The sequence below is a fragment of the Arabidopsis lyrata genome (genome assembly GCF_000004255.2).
Source record: "Arabidopsis lyrata subsp. lyrata unplaced genomic scaffold ARALYscaffold_1, whole genome shotgun sequence".
In the NCBI taxonomy this organism is placed as follows: domain Eukaryota; kingdom Viridiplantae; phylum Streptophyta; class Magnoliopsida; order Brassicales; family Brassicaceae; genus Arabidopsis; species Arabidopsis lyrata.
In genome coordinates, this window is record NW_003302555.1 from 24,163,405 (window position 1) to 24,179,859 (window position 16,455).

The 16,455-nt window shown below is 36.8% G+C and overlaps 1 protein-coding gene across 2 annotated transcripts; it reads left to right on the forward strand.

Moving 5' to 3' along the window:
* Window positions 1-12,983: 12,983 nt before the first annotated feature.
* On the forward strand, window positions 12,984-16,148 carry LOC9330139 (transcription factor E2FC). Of its 2 annotated transcripts, none has more exons than XM_021014854.1 (13): window positions 12,984-13,514; window positions 13,774-13,951; window positions 14,062-14,121; window positions 14,229-14,314; window positions 14,512-14,600; window positions 14,689-14,743; window positions 14,936-14,988; window positions 15,072-15,122; window positions 15,203-15,251; window positions 15,332-15,397; window positions 15,482-15,555; window positions 15,644-15,758; window positions 15,848-16,148. In XM_021014854.1, exons 1-13 carry the CDS (start codon window positions 13,278-13,280, stop codon window positions 15,920-15,922), a joined length of 1,188 nt encoding a protein of 395 aa, XP_020870513.1. In that variant the 5' UTR covers window positions 12,984-13,277; the 3' UTR covers window positions 15,923-16,148. The 2 variants fall into 2 exon arrangements, with proteins under 2 accessions (XP_020870513.1, XP_020870512.1); XM_021014853.1 differs by having other exon boundaries at window positions 12,987-13,514; window positions 13,771-13,951.
* The last annotated feature ends 307 nt before the right edge of the window (window positions 16,149-16,455 follow it).

Genomic DNA, 16,455 nt, shown 5'->3' on the forward strand with positions numbered 1-16,455 from the left:
TTATTTACAATGGGCTTTGGACACCGAGATTGTCATAAAGGAAAAAGGGCTTGGTGAATCTATTGTGGAAGGAAACAATGCCACCAGAAGAGAAAGATATAAGGCGATTACTAACATACACCATCACCTCAATGAGAGTCTCAAAATCAATACCTCACTATTAAGAATCCTCTGGACCTCAGGACAGAGTTGAAAAAAATATATATATATATATAACTACCAAACAACGGTGCTATTACCCAAAAGCCCGATTCGATCGGAAAAATCTCAGATTCCAGGAATTCAAATCCATGAATGAGTATAATTCAGCACTATTTAAAATAGTGTCAATACTGAGATTCCGTGGTGAGGAAGTTACTGAGAATGACTTGCTAGAGAAAGCATTCTCGACCTTTCACACAAACAATATATTGCCTCAGCAACAATATCGTGAAAAAGGTTTTTACCACATATGCAAGTCTAAACTCTTGTTTTGCTACTTGCTGAGCAAAACAATGAGTTATGAATAGTGAAATGAGACCTCCTGGTCCTACCCCATTATCAGAAGCCCATTGGGCTGAAGAGCCTAAAGAGACTAAAGAGCCTAACCATGTCCAAAGAGATAAGTATCATGGCCACAGTCATGGTAAATGGAATGGACGTGGTAGAAGTGGAAATTATAATTTATATGATCAAGGAAACCATTCATATGGTTAAGGCCACTGACCCGACTTTGGTCGTAATCGAGGTAGGCCACGATATACCCAAACCACAACACTCAAATAAACTTGTTTGCCACTGATGAGTAATGGGGAAACCATTGGACTAAGATGTGCATGACACCTAAGCATCTCGTTGATCTCTATCAAGAGAGTTTGAAAAGAATCAAGAAGCTCATTTAGTTCATCACGATGGTGAAGAAGATTTCGACCATGAGATAGATGATTATGAGAATTCAATAAACGAAATATCTAAAGACATGGTTCATTAGCCAAATTGCGGGTATAGCTAAATTTAGTGAAGGCTAAGGGTAGGCCCATGGCAGGCCCATATTCCCAAGGGCACGCATCCTCAGATGCTTCATATTCACCCAGCTCAAAGGGGCTTGTTGAGTTTCAAAAAAATGTGTTTGAATGGTTTCCACATTGAAACTAAGGGTGAAGGGAACAAAGGATTCCCATATATTACTAAGAGCACCCAAGACCATGAGAAGGTCTTAGAGACTATACCCGCGTCATATATCTTTACTATGCCAAAGTCAATATGATAGAGGCTAATACAGTAAACAAAAGGGTTTACTGAGAAATTCACTAATGGCATGAACGGCTTGGCCAGCCTGGTTCTAACATGATGCGTAAAACTGATATTAAAATCAAAAAGGTACACTCCTTAAGGACCTCACGTGTGTGGCATATACACAAGGGAAACCCATACTAAGGTCATCACCAGTCAAAGCAACTAGAAACTTGGTGTTTGCTAGATTGCTGGCCCAGACCATAAGTCTGTGAGCCCACATACTTAAGACTATATGTCTAGATAATGCTGGTAAATTATGTCCCAAGCGTTTTATGGCTACAGTATGTCCATGAGGGGGAGAGTAGTATACCCCGTGGCACATGTCCATACTTGAACTGACAGTAGCTGCTTGGGGACACACAATATTACATGCAACAAGAGCTTATACGCATCAGGCCATTCTAGTGAGCATAGATATTCCCCATCCCAATTGCTAACGGGTCATGAGCCAGACGTTTCCCATCTTAAGACATTTGGGTGTTCAGTCTATGTACCCATTGCACCACCACAGAGAGCAAATGATGGGACCTCAAAAGGGGATGGGAATATACGTTAACAATGATTCTCCCACCATCATTAAGTATCTCGAGCCAAAGGCCAGATTCAAGGATTGTCATCTCAATGAATCCGTTTTCCCAACACTGGGTGGAGAGACTAACAAGCTGGTCAAAGAACTTATATGGAATCAAACATCCTTCACATGGCAAGATCCTCGGACTCCATCAGAGATCCAAAAGACTATATATCTATAAAAGCTAGCTAAAACAGTTGCCAAGATTCCTATAATGACCCAAAGAGAGTAACAAAATCGTACATACCAGCTTGTAATGCACCAGTACGTATTGATGTTCACAAGGAACACAATCAAGTTGCTACAGAGGCTACAACACATAAGAAACGTGGTAGACCCAAAAGGTTCCAAAGACAAGAACCCTCGGAAATCAAAGAAAGGTGCAAGGGAAACCGAGAAGGTTCAAGAAACCATAGACATGGCCGGCTAATAGACATAACCCTAAGGTACCAATCAATGAGGTTTGGGACGCCAAACCTCAAGGTCCTGAAGGTGTAAAGAGATCTCTATAAACTATATCATGTCTAGAATACAATGGAACCGAAAAGATGTCGACATCAATGATAAAATATTTGCGCACAAGGTAGCAACTGAAATGAATGAGGATCAGGAGCCCACGTCTATAATAGAGTGCACTCAAAGACCTGATTGATTAAAATGGTACAAGACCATAAAACGTGGAGCTAAGAATCATTAAGAAGAAGAATGTGTTTGGTCCAATACAAAGGACACCATTCAATGTAAAGCCAGTGGGACAAATGAGTATTTGTGATTGTGTGAAATAAACATAGTGAAAGCGTGATATATCAGACACGGCTTGTCGCACAAGGATTCATACAAAGACCAGAAATAGAGGAGATATACTCCCCTGTGGTGGATGCAAAGACATTTAAATTTTTGCTAAGTCTGGCTATATAAAAGAGAAAGATTTGCGGCTAATGGATGTAATGCCTGCATATTTATATAAGTCCACTGGATAATATATGAGATTACCAGAGGGTAGTGAGCTCAAAGATAAGAAAAATTCTCGAGAACATCACTGCATAAGGCTGGACAAATCCTTATATGGACTGAAACAAAGCGGACGTATGTGGTATAACCGGTTAAGCGAATATCTCATCGGAGAAGTTTATAAATAATCCCATCAGTCCATGTATTTTTATCAAGAAGTTTGCAAACAAAGGATATGTAATCATAGCAGTGTATATGAATGATTTAAACCTCTGGGTAATCGCCCAAACAGTTGAGTATATCTAAAGAAAGAATCTCAAATGAAAGACCTAGGCAATAATTAAGTTCTGTTTGGGATTACAACCTGAGTACGTGAATAATGGAATCCTTGTGCATCAAATGACATACACTGAAAGAGTACTCAAGGAGATTTAATAAGGACCAGGCCCGCCCATTGACCAGGCCCAATGGTGGTGAGAAGCCTCAGATTGGATAGTGATCCATTCAGTCCGAAAATGCCATACCTCAGTGCCATAGAAGTTCTAATGAATTTGGCTAGACACACTAGACCAAACATTTGTTTTGCCGTGAGTCTCCTGTCTAAATTTAGTTCATGATCAACCCAAAGGCGCTGGAAAGGTTTAAAGGAAGGTTTGATTAAATTTTAAAGTTTATTCTTCCTGCGTTGTTTACTTGGGTTTATTCTATACTGATCTAACCAAAGAAGGTCCAGTTTGCTTTGGTTTAGTTTGATTTGCTAATGCAGGATATTCATAAGATCAGATTATGGTATGGTCAATGAATAGGAACTATGTGTGGCTTGATCCCTTCCAAGGGTACGTAGGCAGCCTTCCTTAAGGCGCATCTACTACTACATCAAAGACCATCATATTTGAAGACAACACATCCTGTATTGCTCAACTCAAGGATGGCTACACTAAGAGGGATCGAACGAAGCATATTCTGCCCAAGTTCTTCTTCACTCATGAATTACAGAAGGACGGTCAGGTCAAAGTTCAACAGATCCGGTCAAGTGAGAATTCAGCCGACCTATTCACCAAATAATTGTCGACTTCAACGTTCCGGAAGTTCATTCATCAGATCGGGATGCGCGGACTTAAGGATCGACAGTGATGCTCAAATCAGGGGGAGTAATGCGTGTTGTACTCTTTTTCCTTCACCATGGTTTTGTCCCACTGGGTTTTCCTGGTAAGGTTTTAATGAGGCAACATTCCCCAGCGCATTATAGAGATCCCGGTTTAGTATCGGGCACGGTTATGTCTTCCAAGGGGGAGTGTTATAAACCATATAGATGGACTCCATAACCGGCCCATGGCCCATTAGGGTTTTACCTTATTCTCTGTATCCTGCTATTATCCTTGTATATATATCTTCTATTCTATTAATGAAAGACACAGTTCACAACAGAAATTAATTAGCAAATAATATCAATAAATTAAAGAAATAAAAGGAACATGTTTTCAAAGCACCCTTATTTGTCTTACTACCTATTGTCCTCCAACTATTATGCAAAAAAAAAAAAATCTATTGTCCTCCAATAATTTCTTTTATACAAAATCTATTAATTTATCCTCTACAAAATCTAGTGTTATTTGGCACTCTTTTAGAAACCGCGTCTCTGTTTCCTGCTATAGCAATACTTTCTACTCTACCCACATATCCTAATTTTTTTAAAAAATTTAACAACTCTACCTATGAAAAAATTAGGACTGAGATGGTGGGATACCTGCACGTTCTCAATATCCCAAGGGTAGAGCGTGTCCGCATCCTCAAATACCACCATCAGATGTTGCATTAATGCCATTTTCTACAACATCACAAATTTTAAACTAATGTGAATATTATACATCTAGTTTAGATGGGATGATGAACACATGAAAAAAACAAAAGATGTAGCACTAAAGAAATGAAAACAACGAACCTAATCTTTGTCGTCGCTGTTTCCGTCATAATATTCTCCATTTCTATTTTTTTCCTTAGGGTTTTTATGCCACCGACCATATATATATAGTTATATACTAATATACAGAAATACAAATATCTAAAATTAACAATTAGTTTTGGGCTTTTAGCCACAATAAAACGCAAGCCAACTTTGGCATTTTATCATTTTTTTTATCTTAATTTGTTTAGACGTCATAGTATTTGTTGGTTAATACTTTTATCTTCCTTGTCTGTAGTACTCGACATAATAGTGAGTAAGGTTTATGTCTTCGGGTTTAGCTGGGCAACCGACGAGGATGCCAAAGCCGGGTCTCCCAATGTAGGCCGCAATCTTCATCACTTCATCTAATTGGATTCCACTTTTTCCACTTATAATACAAATTGAGTGCAAAAGAGAGGATCCTTTTGGTCATTTGTCTCTCTTAATCATCTACAAAGACGAAATCAACAAAAATTATGTTCTTAATCACTGCAAAGACAACAACAACAAAAATGATATATTTTTCATGTCAAACAAAAACAACAAAATAGTTTCTATGTTCCAACATGCTTAAAATGTAACATAAGTGAATTCTTTTTCTTGTTTAACAAAGTTAATTGTATTCACAAGGAGTTAACTCATGATGCAATAAAATTTATTTGTAAATGATTTGCTAATCAATATTTGATCATATATATTTAATCCATGAAAACAAAATGACATATGGATTTGGAAATTCATTTTACCTTTGGCAAAGACCATCATTGGATATGATATTTGAGATGAACTCTCAGCTAGTTTTTAGTATAATTTGAAGGATTCGAATTGTTGAGATAGGTTTTTTACTAGCTCGAGGTACGCTTCCATGCGCTCATCTTTAGCTTCGTATTCCCCGTGGAACTGGCTGGTGACGAGCTGGGAATCGCTGTGTGCTTTTATTTTTTTGATTCTCATACCCAAGGTCATTCTCAAGCCGGTGAGCAGGGCCTTGTACTCGGATTCGTTGTTGGAAGCGTTGAATCCGAGTCGAAATAATTGTTCGATCACCTCTCCGGTGGGGGAGGTGAGCTGTATTCCGACTCCGGAACCTTGTCGGTTTGATGACAAATGATAATGTGAATATGACTAGGAAATTACAAATGAAAGTTTAGTAATTGAATAGTCAAATTTAGTAATTAATATCTTGAAAGAGAATTAGTCTAAACTCGAGAACGGTTCCTCATTGTTGAATTCCTTGTTTCATATATCACACTAATCATTGTTCTTTGAAATACCCCAAAGCCTAATGTCTTTAATTCATAAGTTTAATCGTTTATTTACTTTTCGATTTTTTACAAATCTGAAAACCAACAAACAACCTTTCCACTATAGGTAAGAACGAGTCTCAAAATTTTTTAGTGTGCCATTGGTTCTTGTGGATCGACCTTGAATATACTACCTTTCGGTTTAGTGTATCGAGTAATTACTCGAGCAATCATGTATATAGTTCAGTGTATTGATTGTACGGGTTTTGACTTTTAGAGTTATAACTAAAAATTGGAATGAGTAAATTATTGAAAAATAAGGAAATTAATTAGCAAATGAGATCAATAAATTAAAGAAAAAAAAACATGTTTTCAAAACACCCTTATTTGTCTTACTACCTATTGTCCTCCAACTATTATGCAAAAAAAAAAAAATCTATTGTCCTCCAACAATTTCTTTTATACAAAATCTATTAATTTATCCTCTATAATATCTAGTGTTATTTGGCACTCTTTTAGAAACTGCGTCTATGTTTCTCGCTATGGCAAAATTTTCTACTCTACCCACATATCCTAATTTTTAAAAAAAATTTAACAACTCTACCTATGAAAAAAATTAGGATTGAGATGGTGGGATACCTGCACATTCTCAATATCCCAAGGGTAGAGCATGTCCGCATCCTCAAATACCACCATCAGATGTTGCATTAATGCCATTTTCTACATCATCACAAATTTTAAACTAATATGAATATTATACATCTAGTTTAGATGGGATGATTAACACATGAAAAAAACAAAGGATGTAGCACTAAAGAAATGAAAACAACGAACCTAATCTTTGTCGTCGCTAATTCCGTTATAAAATTCTCTATTTCTGTTTTTTTCCTTAGGGTTTTTATGCCACCGACCATATATATATAGTTATATACTAATATACAGAAATACAAATATTTAAAATTAATAATTAGTTTTGGGTTTTTTAGCCACAATAAAACGCAAGCCAACTTTGGCATTTAATCATTTTTTTAATCTTAATTTGTTTAGACGTCATAGTATTTGTTGGTTAATACTTTTATCTTCCTTGTCTGTAGTACTCGACATAATAGTGAGCAAGGTTTATGCCTTCGGGTTTAGCTGGGCAACCGACAAGGATGCCAAAGCCGGGTCTCCCAATGTAGGCCGCAATCTTCACCACTTCGTCTAATTGGACTCCACCTTTTCCACTTGTAATACAAATTGAATGCAAAAGAGAAGATCCTTTTGGCCATTTGTCTGTCTTAATCATCTACAAAGACGAAACCAACAAATATTATGTTCTTAATCACTGCAAAGACAACAACAACAAAATGATATATTTTTCATGTCAAACAAAAACAACAAAATAGTTTCTATGTTCCAACGTGCTTAAAATGTAACATAAGTGAATTCTTTTTCTTGTTTAATAAAGTTAAATGTATTCACAAGGAGTGAACTCATGATGCAATTAAAATTTATTTGTAAATGATTTGCTAATCAATATTTGATCATATATATTTAATCTACGAAACAAAAATGACTCATGGATTTGGAATTCATTTTACCTTTAGCAAAGACCCTAAATGGATGTTGTTGTAAACCACATTACGGATGGACTCCATAACCGTGGCCCATGTCCATGTTCTAGAAGGCCCATGTTCATGTTCTAGAAGGCACATGTCTATCTTCTAGAAGATTCACCCAATGACGGTTTATGTTAGTCTTAGTGGGCTTTGGGCTTTAGGGTTTCCTAGTCCAATTGGGATTTGTCTCCCTTATTGTGTATATATATAAGTTGTAACCTCATTCATTAATAGAAGAATACACGAGATTCATAACACGTTATCAGCACGACTTGCTCTTAACGAAAACCCTAAAACCTTAAATCTAAAGTCGCAGAGCTCGTCCGCCGCCCGAAGCTACCAACCGCCGATCGCTCGCTTTGCTCCTTGATCGGCGATCTCCTCCTAGCACCATACGCTCGTGACAAGTTGATAACCGAGGTCTTTAGCTCCCGGTTCTAGTCCATACAACCCCAAAAGGTGAAAGGTAAAACGACAAACCCTAAAGCTAAAGAACCCTAATCGAATTTGGACCTAACAAACGACTAAAACCCTAAAACGAATGGTTGATAAGTGTTTGCGATTTGATTGCTTGGTCCGATTATTTGTTTGCTCGATTGCTTGACTTGTTTAGGTTGCTAGAAAGCTTGTTATTGCTTATCCTATACTCGCAAATCAAAAACACCTTAACCTAGAATCTGAAACCCTAAAAGACATAAACCCTAAATTGAAAATACTCTAATCGGATCAAAACCCTAAATTCTAAATCACGTTTTGGTTAAGGTTGCTTAGGGCGTTTTAGTTTGATTGTTTCTGTGGTTGCATGCATGAATTGTTAAAGAGATAAAATCCCTCATGTTGCATAAACCCTAAAATCCTAATTAAAATAGGAAATCTTAAAACCCTAAAATCCTAATTAAAATAGGAAATCTTAAAACCCTAAAATCTTAATTAAAATAGGAAATCTTAAAACCCTAAAATCCTAATTAAAATAGAAAATCTTAAAACCCTAAAATCCTAATTAAAATAGGAAATCTTAAAACCCTGAAATCATAATTAAAATAGGAAATATTAAAACCCTGAAATCCTAATTAAAATAGGAAATCTTAAAACCCTAAAATCCTAATTAAAATAGGAAATCTTAAAACCCTAAAATCCTAATTAAAATAGGAAATCTTAAAACCCTAAAATCCTAATTAAAATAGGAAATCTTAAAACCCTAAACTCCTAATTAAAATAGGAAATCTTAAAACCCTAAAATCCTAATTAAAATAGGAAATCTTAAAATCCTAAAATCTTAATTAAATTAGGAAATTCCTAAAACCTATTCAAGATAGGAAAACCTTAAGAAATAGAAAAATTTCTAAATCCTAATCAAAAAGGAAATCTTAAAAATCTTAAATCCTAAGTAACATAGGAAAACCCTAATCCTAAGCAAAAGAGGAAATTTAATCCTAAAAGGAAAAGGAAAAGTCAAATCTCTAAGTAAAATCGATTCATGGTTCGGTCTTAAATACCGCATGACATTAACGATTACATGATTTTGACTTAAACCTCTTTTCTTGTAGATGTCGAATTACAACTTGTATTTTACTGTCCTAAATCTCTTAGGAGATAATTATTTGAAATGGGCAATGAATACTAAGATTATCCTAAAGTCAAAAGGACTTGGTGAATATATCACATATGGCAATAATGCCAAGAGAGAAAGATAGATACAAGGCAATTTTAGCCACCATCTTATTGAGAGTCTCAGAATCTAGGACTATAAGTCTGTGGATGAGTCTATTGCTAGTTGAGCAAAATAATGACTTACTGAAGGGAAAAAGTAAATTAAGATCTCATAGATTAACCCCATTACCTTATGCCAATAAGGCCGCAGAGGATAAGAAAGAATCCAAAGAATCTAACCACGTCTAAAGTAATAGACCACACGGCCGTAGCCGTAGTGGATGGAAAGGACGTGGTTGTGGCCATTATAACCACTATAACCGTGGATGTAGACCCAATTCCGGCCGTGGTCGAGGGCGAGGACGATGTGGTATTTCCAAACCACAACACTCGACCAAATGAGTATGCCATAGATGTGGAATGGGGAACCATTGGGCTAAGATATGTAGGACTTCCAAACATCGTTGTGACCTCTATCAAGAGAGTGTGAAAAGGAAGAATCCTAAAGCCCATTTGGTATATAAAGATGGTGAACATGATCAAGATGATCTAATAGAGTATGAGACTTCTGATTGCCTAAAAGAATCAAGTTGATAAATCTGAGTTCGACATCAAAACCTCTACGTTTTCTTTGCATTTTATGTTTTCATTGATTGTTATTTCCTTGAATTTATTTTATATTATTTTATGTTTAAAACATGATTCTTGTCCATATAAGAAATGGCCGAGGACAAGAACATATTTGTGGTGGATAGTGGAGCCACACAAAAGATAAGAGATATTTTCCTAAATCTCATAATGAAAAAATGCCAATATTAGCACTATAACGGGTATAGCAAATCTTATTGAGGGCTACAGCCAAGCCCATATTCTATTACCAAATGGCACGCATCTTAAACTAAGCGATACCCTATATTCACCCAGCTCGAAGAGGAGCTTATTAAGTTTCAAAGATATAAGATTGAATGGTTTCCATATTGAAACGAAGGGTGAAGGGAACAAAGAATTACAAAATATAATTGAGATCACCCAAGGACATAAGAAAGTCCTAGAGACTATACCCGCATTATAGGTCCTTAAGATAATAAATTTGCAAAAGCTAGCTAATGAATTGCCAGATTCCTTTGATGACCCAAAGAGAGTTATAAAAGCGTACATACCAGCTTGTAATGCACCAGTACGTATTGATGTTCACAAGGAACACAATCAAGTTGCTACAGAGTCTAGACAACGTAAGAAACGTGGTAGACCAATAAGTTCCAATGATAAAAACCCTCGGAAATTAAATAAAGGTGCAATAGGAATCCGAGGTTACTAAGGAAACCATCCCAGACATGGAGATAAGGCCGGCCGGCTCTAAGGTACATGTACCATATAATGTAGCTTGGGACGCCAAGCTGCAAAGTATTAAAGGTCCTGACCATAATAAATCTCAAATCGATTATATCATGTCTGGAACATAATGGAACATATAAGAAATGTCGACATAAGATGATTTTGCATGCAAGGTAGCACTTGAATTTATGAATATAAATGAGGATCAGGAGCCCACGTCTATACTAGAGTGCACTCAAAGACTTGATTGATTAAATGGTACAAGACCATAAAACGTGGAGCTAAGAATCATTAAGAAAATGAATGAGTTTGGTCCGACCTGAAGGACACCATTCGATGTAAAAACCAGTAAGACACAAATGGGTCTTTGTGAAGAAGAGAAATGAGAATAATGAAATCGTGAGATATAAGGCACGACTTATAGCACAAGGATTCTCACAAAGACCGGGGATAGATTATGAAGAAACATACTCCCCTGTGGTGGATGCTAAGTCTGGCTATATAAAGGAAAAGATTTGATTTGCGGCTAATGGATGTAATGCCTGCATATTTATATAAGTCCACTGGATAATATATATGAGATTACCAGAGGGTATTGAGCTCAAAGATAAGAAAGATTCTCGAGAATATCACTGCATAAGGCTGGACAAATCCTTTCATGGACTTAGACCAAATGGGCGTATGGAATGTTATAAATGATCCCATTAGTCCATGTATTTTCATAAAGAGGTTTGCAAACAAAGGATTTGTAATCATAGCAGTGTATATGAATAATTTAAACCTCTGGGTAATCGACCAAACAGTTGAGTATATCTAAAAGAAATACCTAGGCAATAATTAAGTTCTGTTTGAGATTACAACCTGAGTACATGAATAATGGAATCCTTGTGCATCAAAAGGCATATACTGAAAAGTACTCAAGGATATTTAATAAGGACCAGGCCCGCCCATTGACCAGGCCCAATGGTGGTGAGAAGCCTTGGATTGGATAGTGATCCATTCGGTCCAAAGAAGGACGAGGAAGAAGTTCTCGGTCCTGAAGTGCCATACCTCAGTGTCATAGGAGCGTTAATGTACTTGGCTAGCCACACTAGACCAGACATATGTTTTGTCGTGAACCTCCTTTGTCTAAATTTAGTTCATGATCAACCCAAAGGCACTGGAAAGGTTTGAAGGAAGGTTTGGTTAAATTTTAAAGTTTATTCTTCCTACTTTGTTTATTTGGGTTTATTCTATACTTATCTAACCAAAAAAGGTCTAGTTTGCCTTGGTTTAGTTTGTTTTGCTGATGCAGGTAAGATCAGATTATGGCATGGTCAATAAATAGGAACTACGTGTGGCTTGATCCCTTCCAAGGGTACGTAGGCAGCCTTCTTCAAGGCACAGCTACTACAACATCAAAGACCATCATATGTGAAGACAACGTAGCCATGTATCGCTCAACTCAAGGACGGCTACATCAAGGGAGATCGGACAAAGCACATTCTACCTAAGTTCTTCTTCACGCATGACCTACAAAAGGATGGTGAAGTTCAAGTGGTGCAAGTTCGTTCAAGCAACAACTCAGCCGATCTCTTCACTAAAGCACTACCGACAACAACATTAAGGAAGCTCACACATCAAATTGGAATGCGGAGACTTAAGGACTTGCAGGGATGACCAAAACAGGGGGAGTAATGCGTGCTGTACTCTTTTTCCTTCACCGTGGTTTTGTCCCAATGGGTTTTCCTGGTAAGGTTTTAATGAGGCAGCATCCCCAAGCGCATTACAAAGATCCTTTGGCATCTACACGGTTATGTCATCCAAGGGGGAGTGTTGTAAACCACATTACGGATGGACTCCATAACCGTGGCCCATGTCCATGTTCTAGAAGGCCCATGTCCATGTTCTAGAAGGCCCATGTCCATGTTCTAGAAGGCCCATGTCCATGTTCTAGAAGATTCACCCAATGACGGTTTATGTTAGTCTTAGTGGGCTTTGGGCTTTAGGGTTTCCTAGTCCAATTGAGATTTGTCTCCCTTATTGTGTATATATATAAGTTATAACCTCATTTATTAATAGAAGAATACACGAGATTCATAACAGATGTAATATATGAGATGGACTCTCATCTAGTTTTTAGTATAATAACTAGACCAACTTTGGGCCATTCATAGAGTTTATTGGTGCAAATATGGACCTCGGAGATTAGGACTCCTTCTAAACTCATGTGTTTCTCAATCTAGCAATGCACAAGAATGGAGACTCCCGATTAGTAGATTCGTGAACCATGAATGTCGATCATTAACATTAGCTACAAAGTATGAAGTTCTAGAAGATATGTATAACGTCGGAAGATTGTTAAGCCCAATTGAAGCCCAAGCCCAAGACCAAGCCCAAACAATAGTGAAAATGTAAAATAATAAGCGGAAGAAGTTAGGCGGGGCTTAGGCAGAATTCGAAACTATCTCCAACTTCATTCCCCCACCGCTCTCTTACATAATTCCAATTTATCTCTTTATATTAATCTTTTTAATACAACAAAAAGACATTTTTACCCTTCCTCTTCTTCCCGCTGTTTCCTCTCTTCTCTCTCCATCTTTTTCCTCCATCTTCCCTCTTCTTCTTCCTTCATCTTCCCACAAAACCTAAATCACGATTCTCAAAATCTCATCAAAAACCACTCTAAATCCCATCTTCAACCACCGAAGATACACCGCCGTTACATGGCCGCGACATCAAACTCAGGCGAAGATCCGACTCTTTCTTATCATCACCACCGATCTCCTTTTCGCTTCGAATTACTTCAATCTATCTCTTCCTCTGATCCTCGTTACTCTTCTCTAACTCCTTCTTCAACGAATCGACCTTTCTCAGTCTCTCAATCGCTTCCCAATTCACAACAGTCTCCTCTAATTTCATCTCACTGGGACGATTCTTACTCTCAAATCACTCAGAAAGTTGTGAGTCTCTTCGTTTACTCCAGTTCTCCTAGATTCCTTCTTTGATTCCAATTCCGATTCCGAACTTGATTTTGCAATAGCTAGGTTTTTAAAAATTCTGATCCCAGATTTCGCGAAACAAATTGAATGAAGTTTGGTTCACTAATGGAAACTTAATCCAAAATTGGATCTCTAGCTTTCAATTCTCTAATCTCAAATTGCGAATTTAGATTTGGTTTGGTGATTGTTAGCTATTGAGTGGATCTTTTTTTTGCAGCAAAAGAGTAGAAAGAATCATCGAATTCAGCTGGGATCTATTGCAAACATGGCTGGAGAAAGCATAGATATAGCTAAAGTAATAGTGAAACAAGAGTCGTCTCCTCAAGATATTAAACGTGTATACAACAAGTCAAAGGGTACTAAACAGTTAAAGGCCGGGAAGCGAATGGCCAATGGCGGTATCTGCTTTTTCTGATCAATCTCTTTGGCTTGTTCTTAGAATGTTATATGTTTTGAAAATGGAATCTGTTTGTATTCAGCTTTGTGGTGATTGATTTTTTTTTTGCAGAAGCACAAAATGGTGGCTTAAATGGAACTAGTATTAACTGCCGTTATGATAGTTCTTTAGGTAACTGCAAAGCGCAATCACATCTAGTTCTGTTTACTTTTTATAAGGGTTCATGTTTGTATGGAGATAACAGCTGTAATTGTATTGTTGTTTCTTTTGTTTCGCAGGGTTGTTGACAAAGAAATTTGTCAAGTTGATTCAGGAAGCTGAGGATGGAACACTTGACCTTAACTATTGTGCAGATGTTTTGGAGGTATGTGTAATGTATCTTTATATTCAGCTAAAAACGTATCTCTCAAATTGCAGAAGAACATCTAATATAGAATGTGCTTATATGTGGAAAAAAAGATCACCTTGTTTAACCCTTGCCTTAACTGTTTAATATCTCATTAGTTATCTTTATCAGTTTGTTAGATTCTTCTTTTATGTTCCTACGAGTCCTCTTAACAGGTACAAAAAAGAAGGATATATGATATTACAAATGTCCTTGAAGGAATTGGATTGATAGAGAAAACTACAAAGAACCATATCCGCTGGAAGTAATGACTCAAATTGTTTCTTACTTGGATACAGTGCAGCGTATTTAGCTTGAGTTCGTCTGACCTTAGTTATGGACTATCGATGCAGGGGTGCTGACAATCTTGGACAGAGGGACCTGGGAGATCAAATTGCTAGGCTTAAGGTTAATTGTGACAAACATTTTCACATATTACTTTGTCTTAGAACTTACTGCAATAGAATGAACTATCAAATTCACGATTTCTCTATTAAATAACCACTTCTCTTTATTGCAAAATGTCAGGGATATGAGATGTTTTTGTTATCTTCAAATTCCTTATTACTGACCGGTTACATCTCATCTACGTATTTTCAGTCAGAAGTAGAGAGTATGCAATCTGAGGAAAGCAGGTTGGATGATCTTATAAGGTTGGTTGCTTATGTTCTTATATTTGGTTTGGAGACTTATACATTGTTACTTCTCGACATGGTTTTAAGATCATTATGTTCAGGGAAAGACAAGAAGCTCTCAGATCCTTGGAGGAAGATGAATATTGTAGAAGGTATTCGTCAGTTTATTTGAATTTCATCTTTCTGTATTTTACACGAGAGCGTTGCTAAGATCAATGATGAAAATAAACAGGTACATGTTCATGACGGAGGAAGATATAACAAGTCTCCCACGGTTTCAGGTCCTCCCCAACTAGTTCTTGAAAATCATCTTATGTTTTCCTCAGTTATTTAACATACTAAACTGGTAGTCCTTATACAGAACCAGACATTACTAGCAATTAAAGCTCCTACAGCTAGTTACATCGAAGTTCCAGATCCTGATGAGGTGAGTGTTTTTCATGCTTTCATATAGTGTACAGTTGTAATATAATGTGTCACAAAGTGAAGCAACTGTTTTTGTTCACGATAGATGAGATTTCCGCAACGACAGTACCGGATGGTGATTAGGAGTAGGATGGGGCCGATTGATGTCTATCTTTTAAGGTACTTAGCTACGCATTCCACTCTCTGTGTCCTGTCTTATCTATATTTGTCTGTCAGTGTTCATAACTGGGAATAAACATGGTCGCAGCAAATACAAAGGAAACAGTGGGGAATCAAGTGACAAGTTGGGTCATGAGTCTGATCAAAAAGCTCCATCTGGAGTGGACACTCCTTCCTTGAAAATAGTAACTTCAGATACTGATGTAAGTATTACATCCACTGATATAGGTTTTGGGATCAGTCTCATATTCGTTTGTTGCGATTAAGTTGAGTTTTGGTTGTGCATTGACAGTTAAAAGCAGATTACTGGTTTGAGTCAGATGCAGAGGTGAGCCTCACCGATTTATGGAGCAACTTCAGCAGCTGAGAAACAAAGTTATGTGAAATCTTAAATTCCAATTACTGGAGGAGGATGAATAATATAAATGTTCATGTTACGTTTTACTATGCCTTTTGAGTATGAATCCTAATAGAGTTTTTTTAGTATTTTTTTTTTGTTTTCTCTCTATTGTTTAAAATAAAAGATGCAACATTCTTATGTCATTCAATGGATGTGACAATTATGTGAAAAAAGCTTGTACCCTAATTAGATATGGGAAAAATGTCTTAAAATTCCCAACTTATTCAAAACGTTGATTTAAATTTTCAACTCATGACGAAACGAAACAAATATCAAACTTATGTTGACTTTCCAAATAAATATTAAACTTATGTTGACTTTCCAAATAAACACCAAACTTTCGTTGACTTGTCCAAAAAATATCCGACTTTCAGTGACCTGACCATATTAGTACGACGTTAAGTGGGTTAATAAATCCTCGGCTAATTAAAAAACAAATTGTTTCTCATACTTACGAAGACTTTCCGAATATGTCGCAAACATAGGTTGACTTTCCTAAA

Bases quoted from the DNA above. Each gene is read 5' to 3' on its own strand.
- LOC9330139 (XM_021014853.1), top strand. From the start codon at position 13,278: ATGGCCGCGACATCAAACTCAGGCGAAGATCCGACTCTTTCTTATCAT. The intron at 14,601-14,688 runs GTAATGACTCAA...CTATCGATGCAG, and splicing joins AAGAACCATATCCGCTGGAA to GGGTGCTGACAATCTTGGAC. The intron at 14,989-15,071 runs GTTGGTTGCTTA...CATTATGTTCAG, and splicing joins AGGTTGGATGATCTTATAAG to GGAAAGACAAGAAGCTCTCA.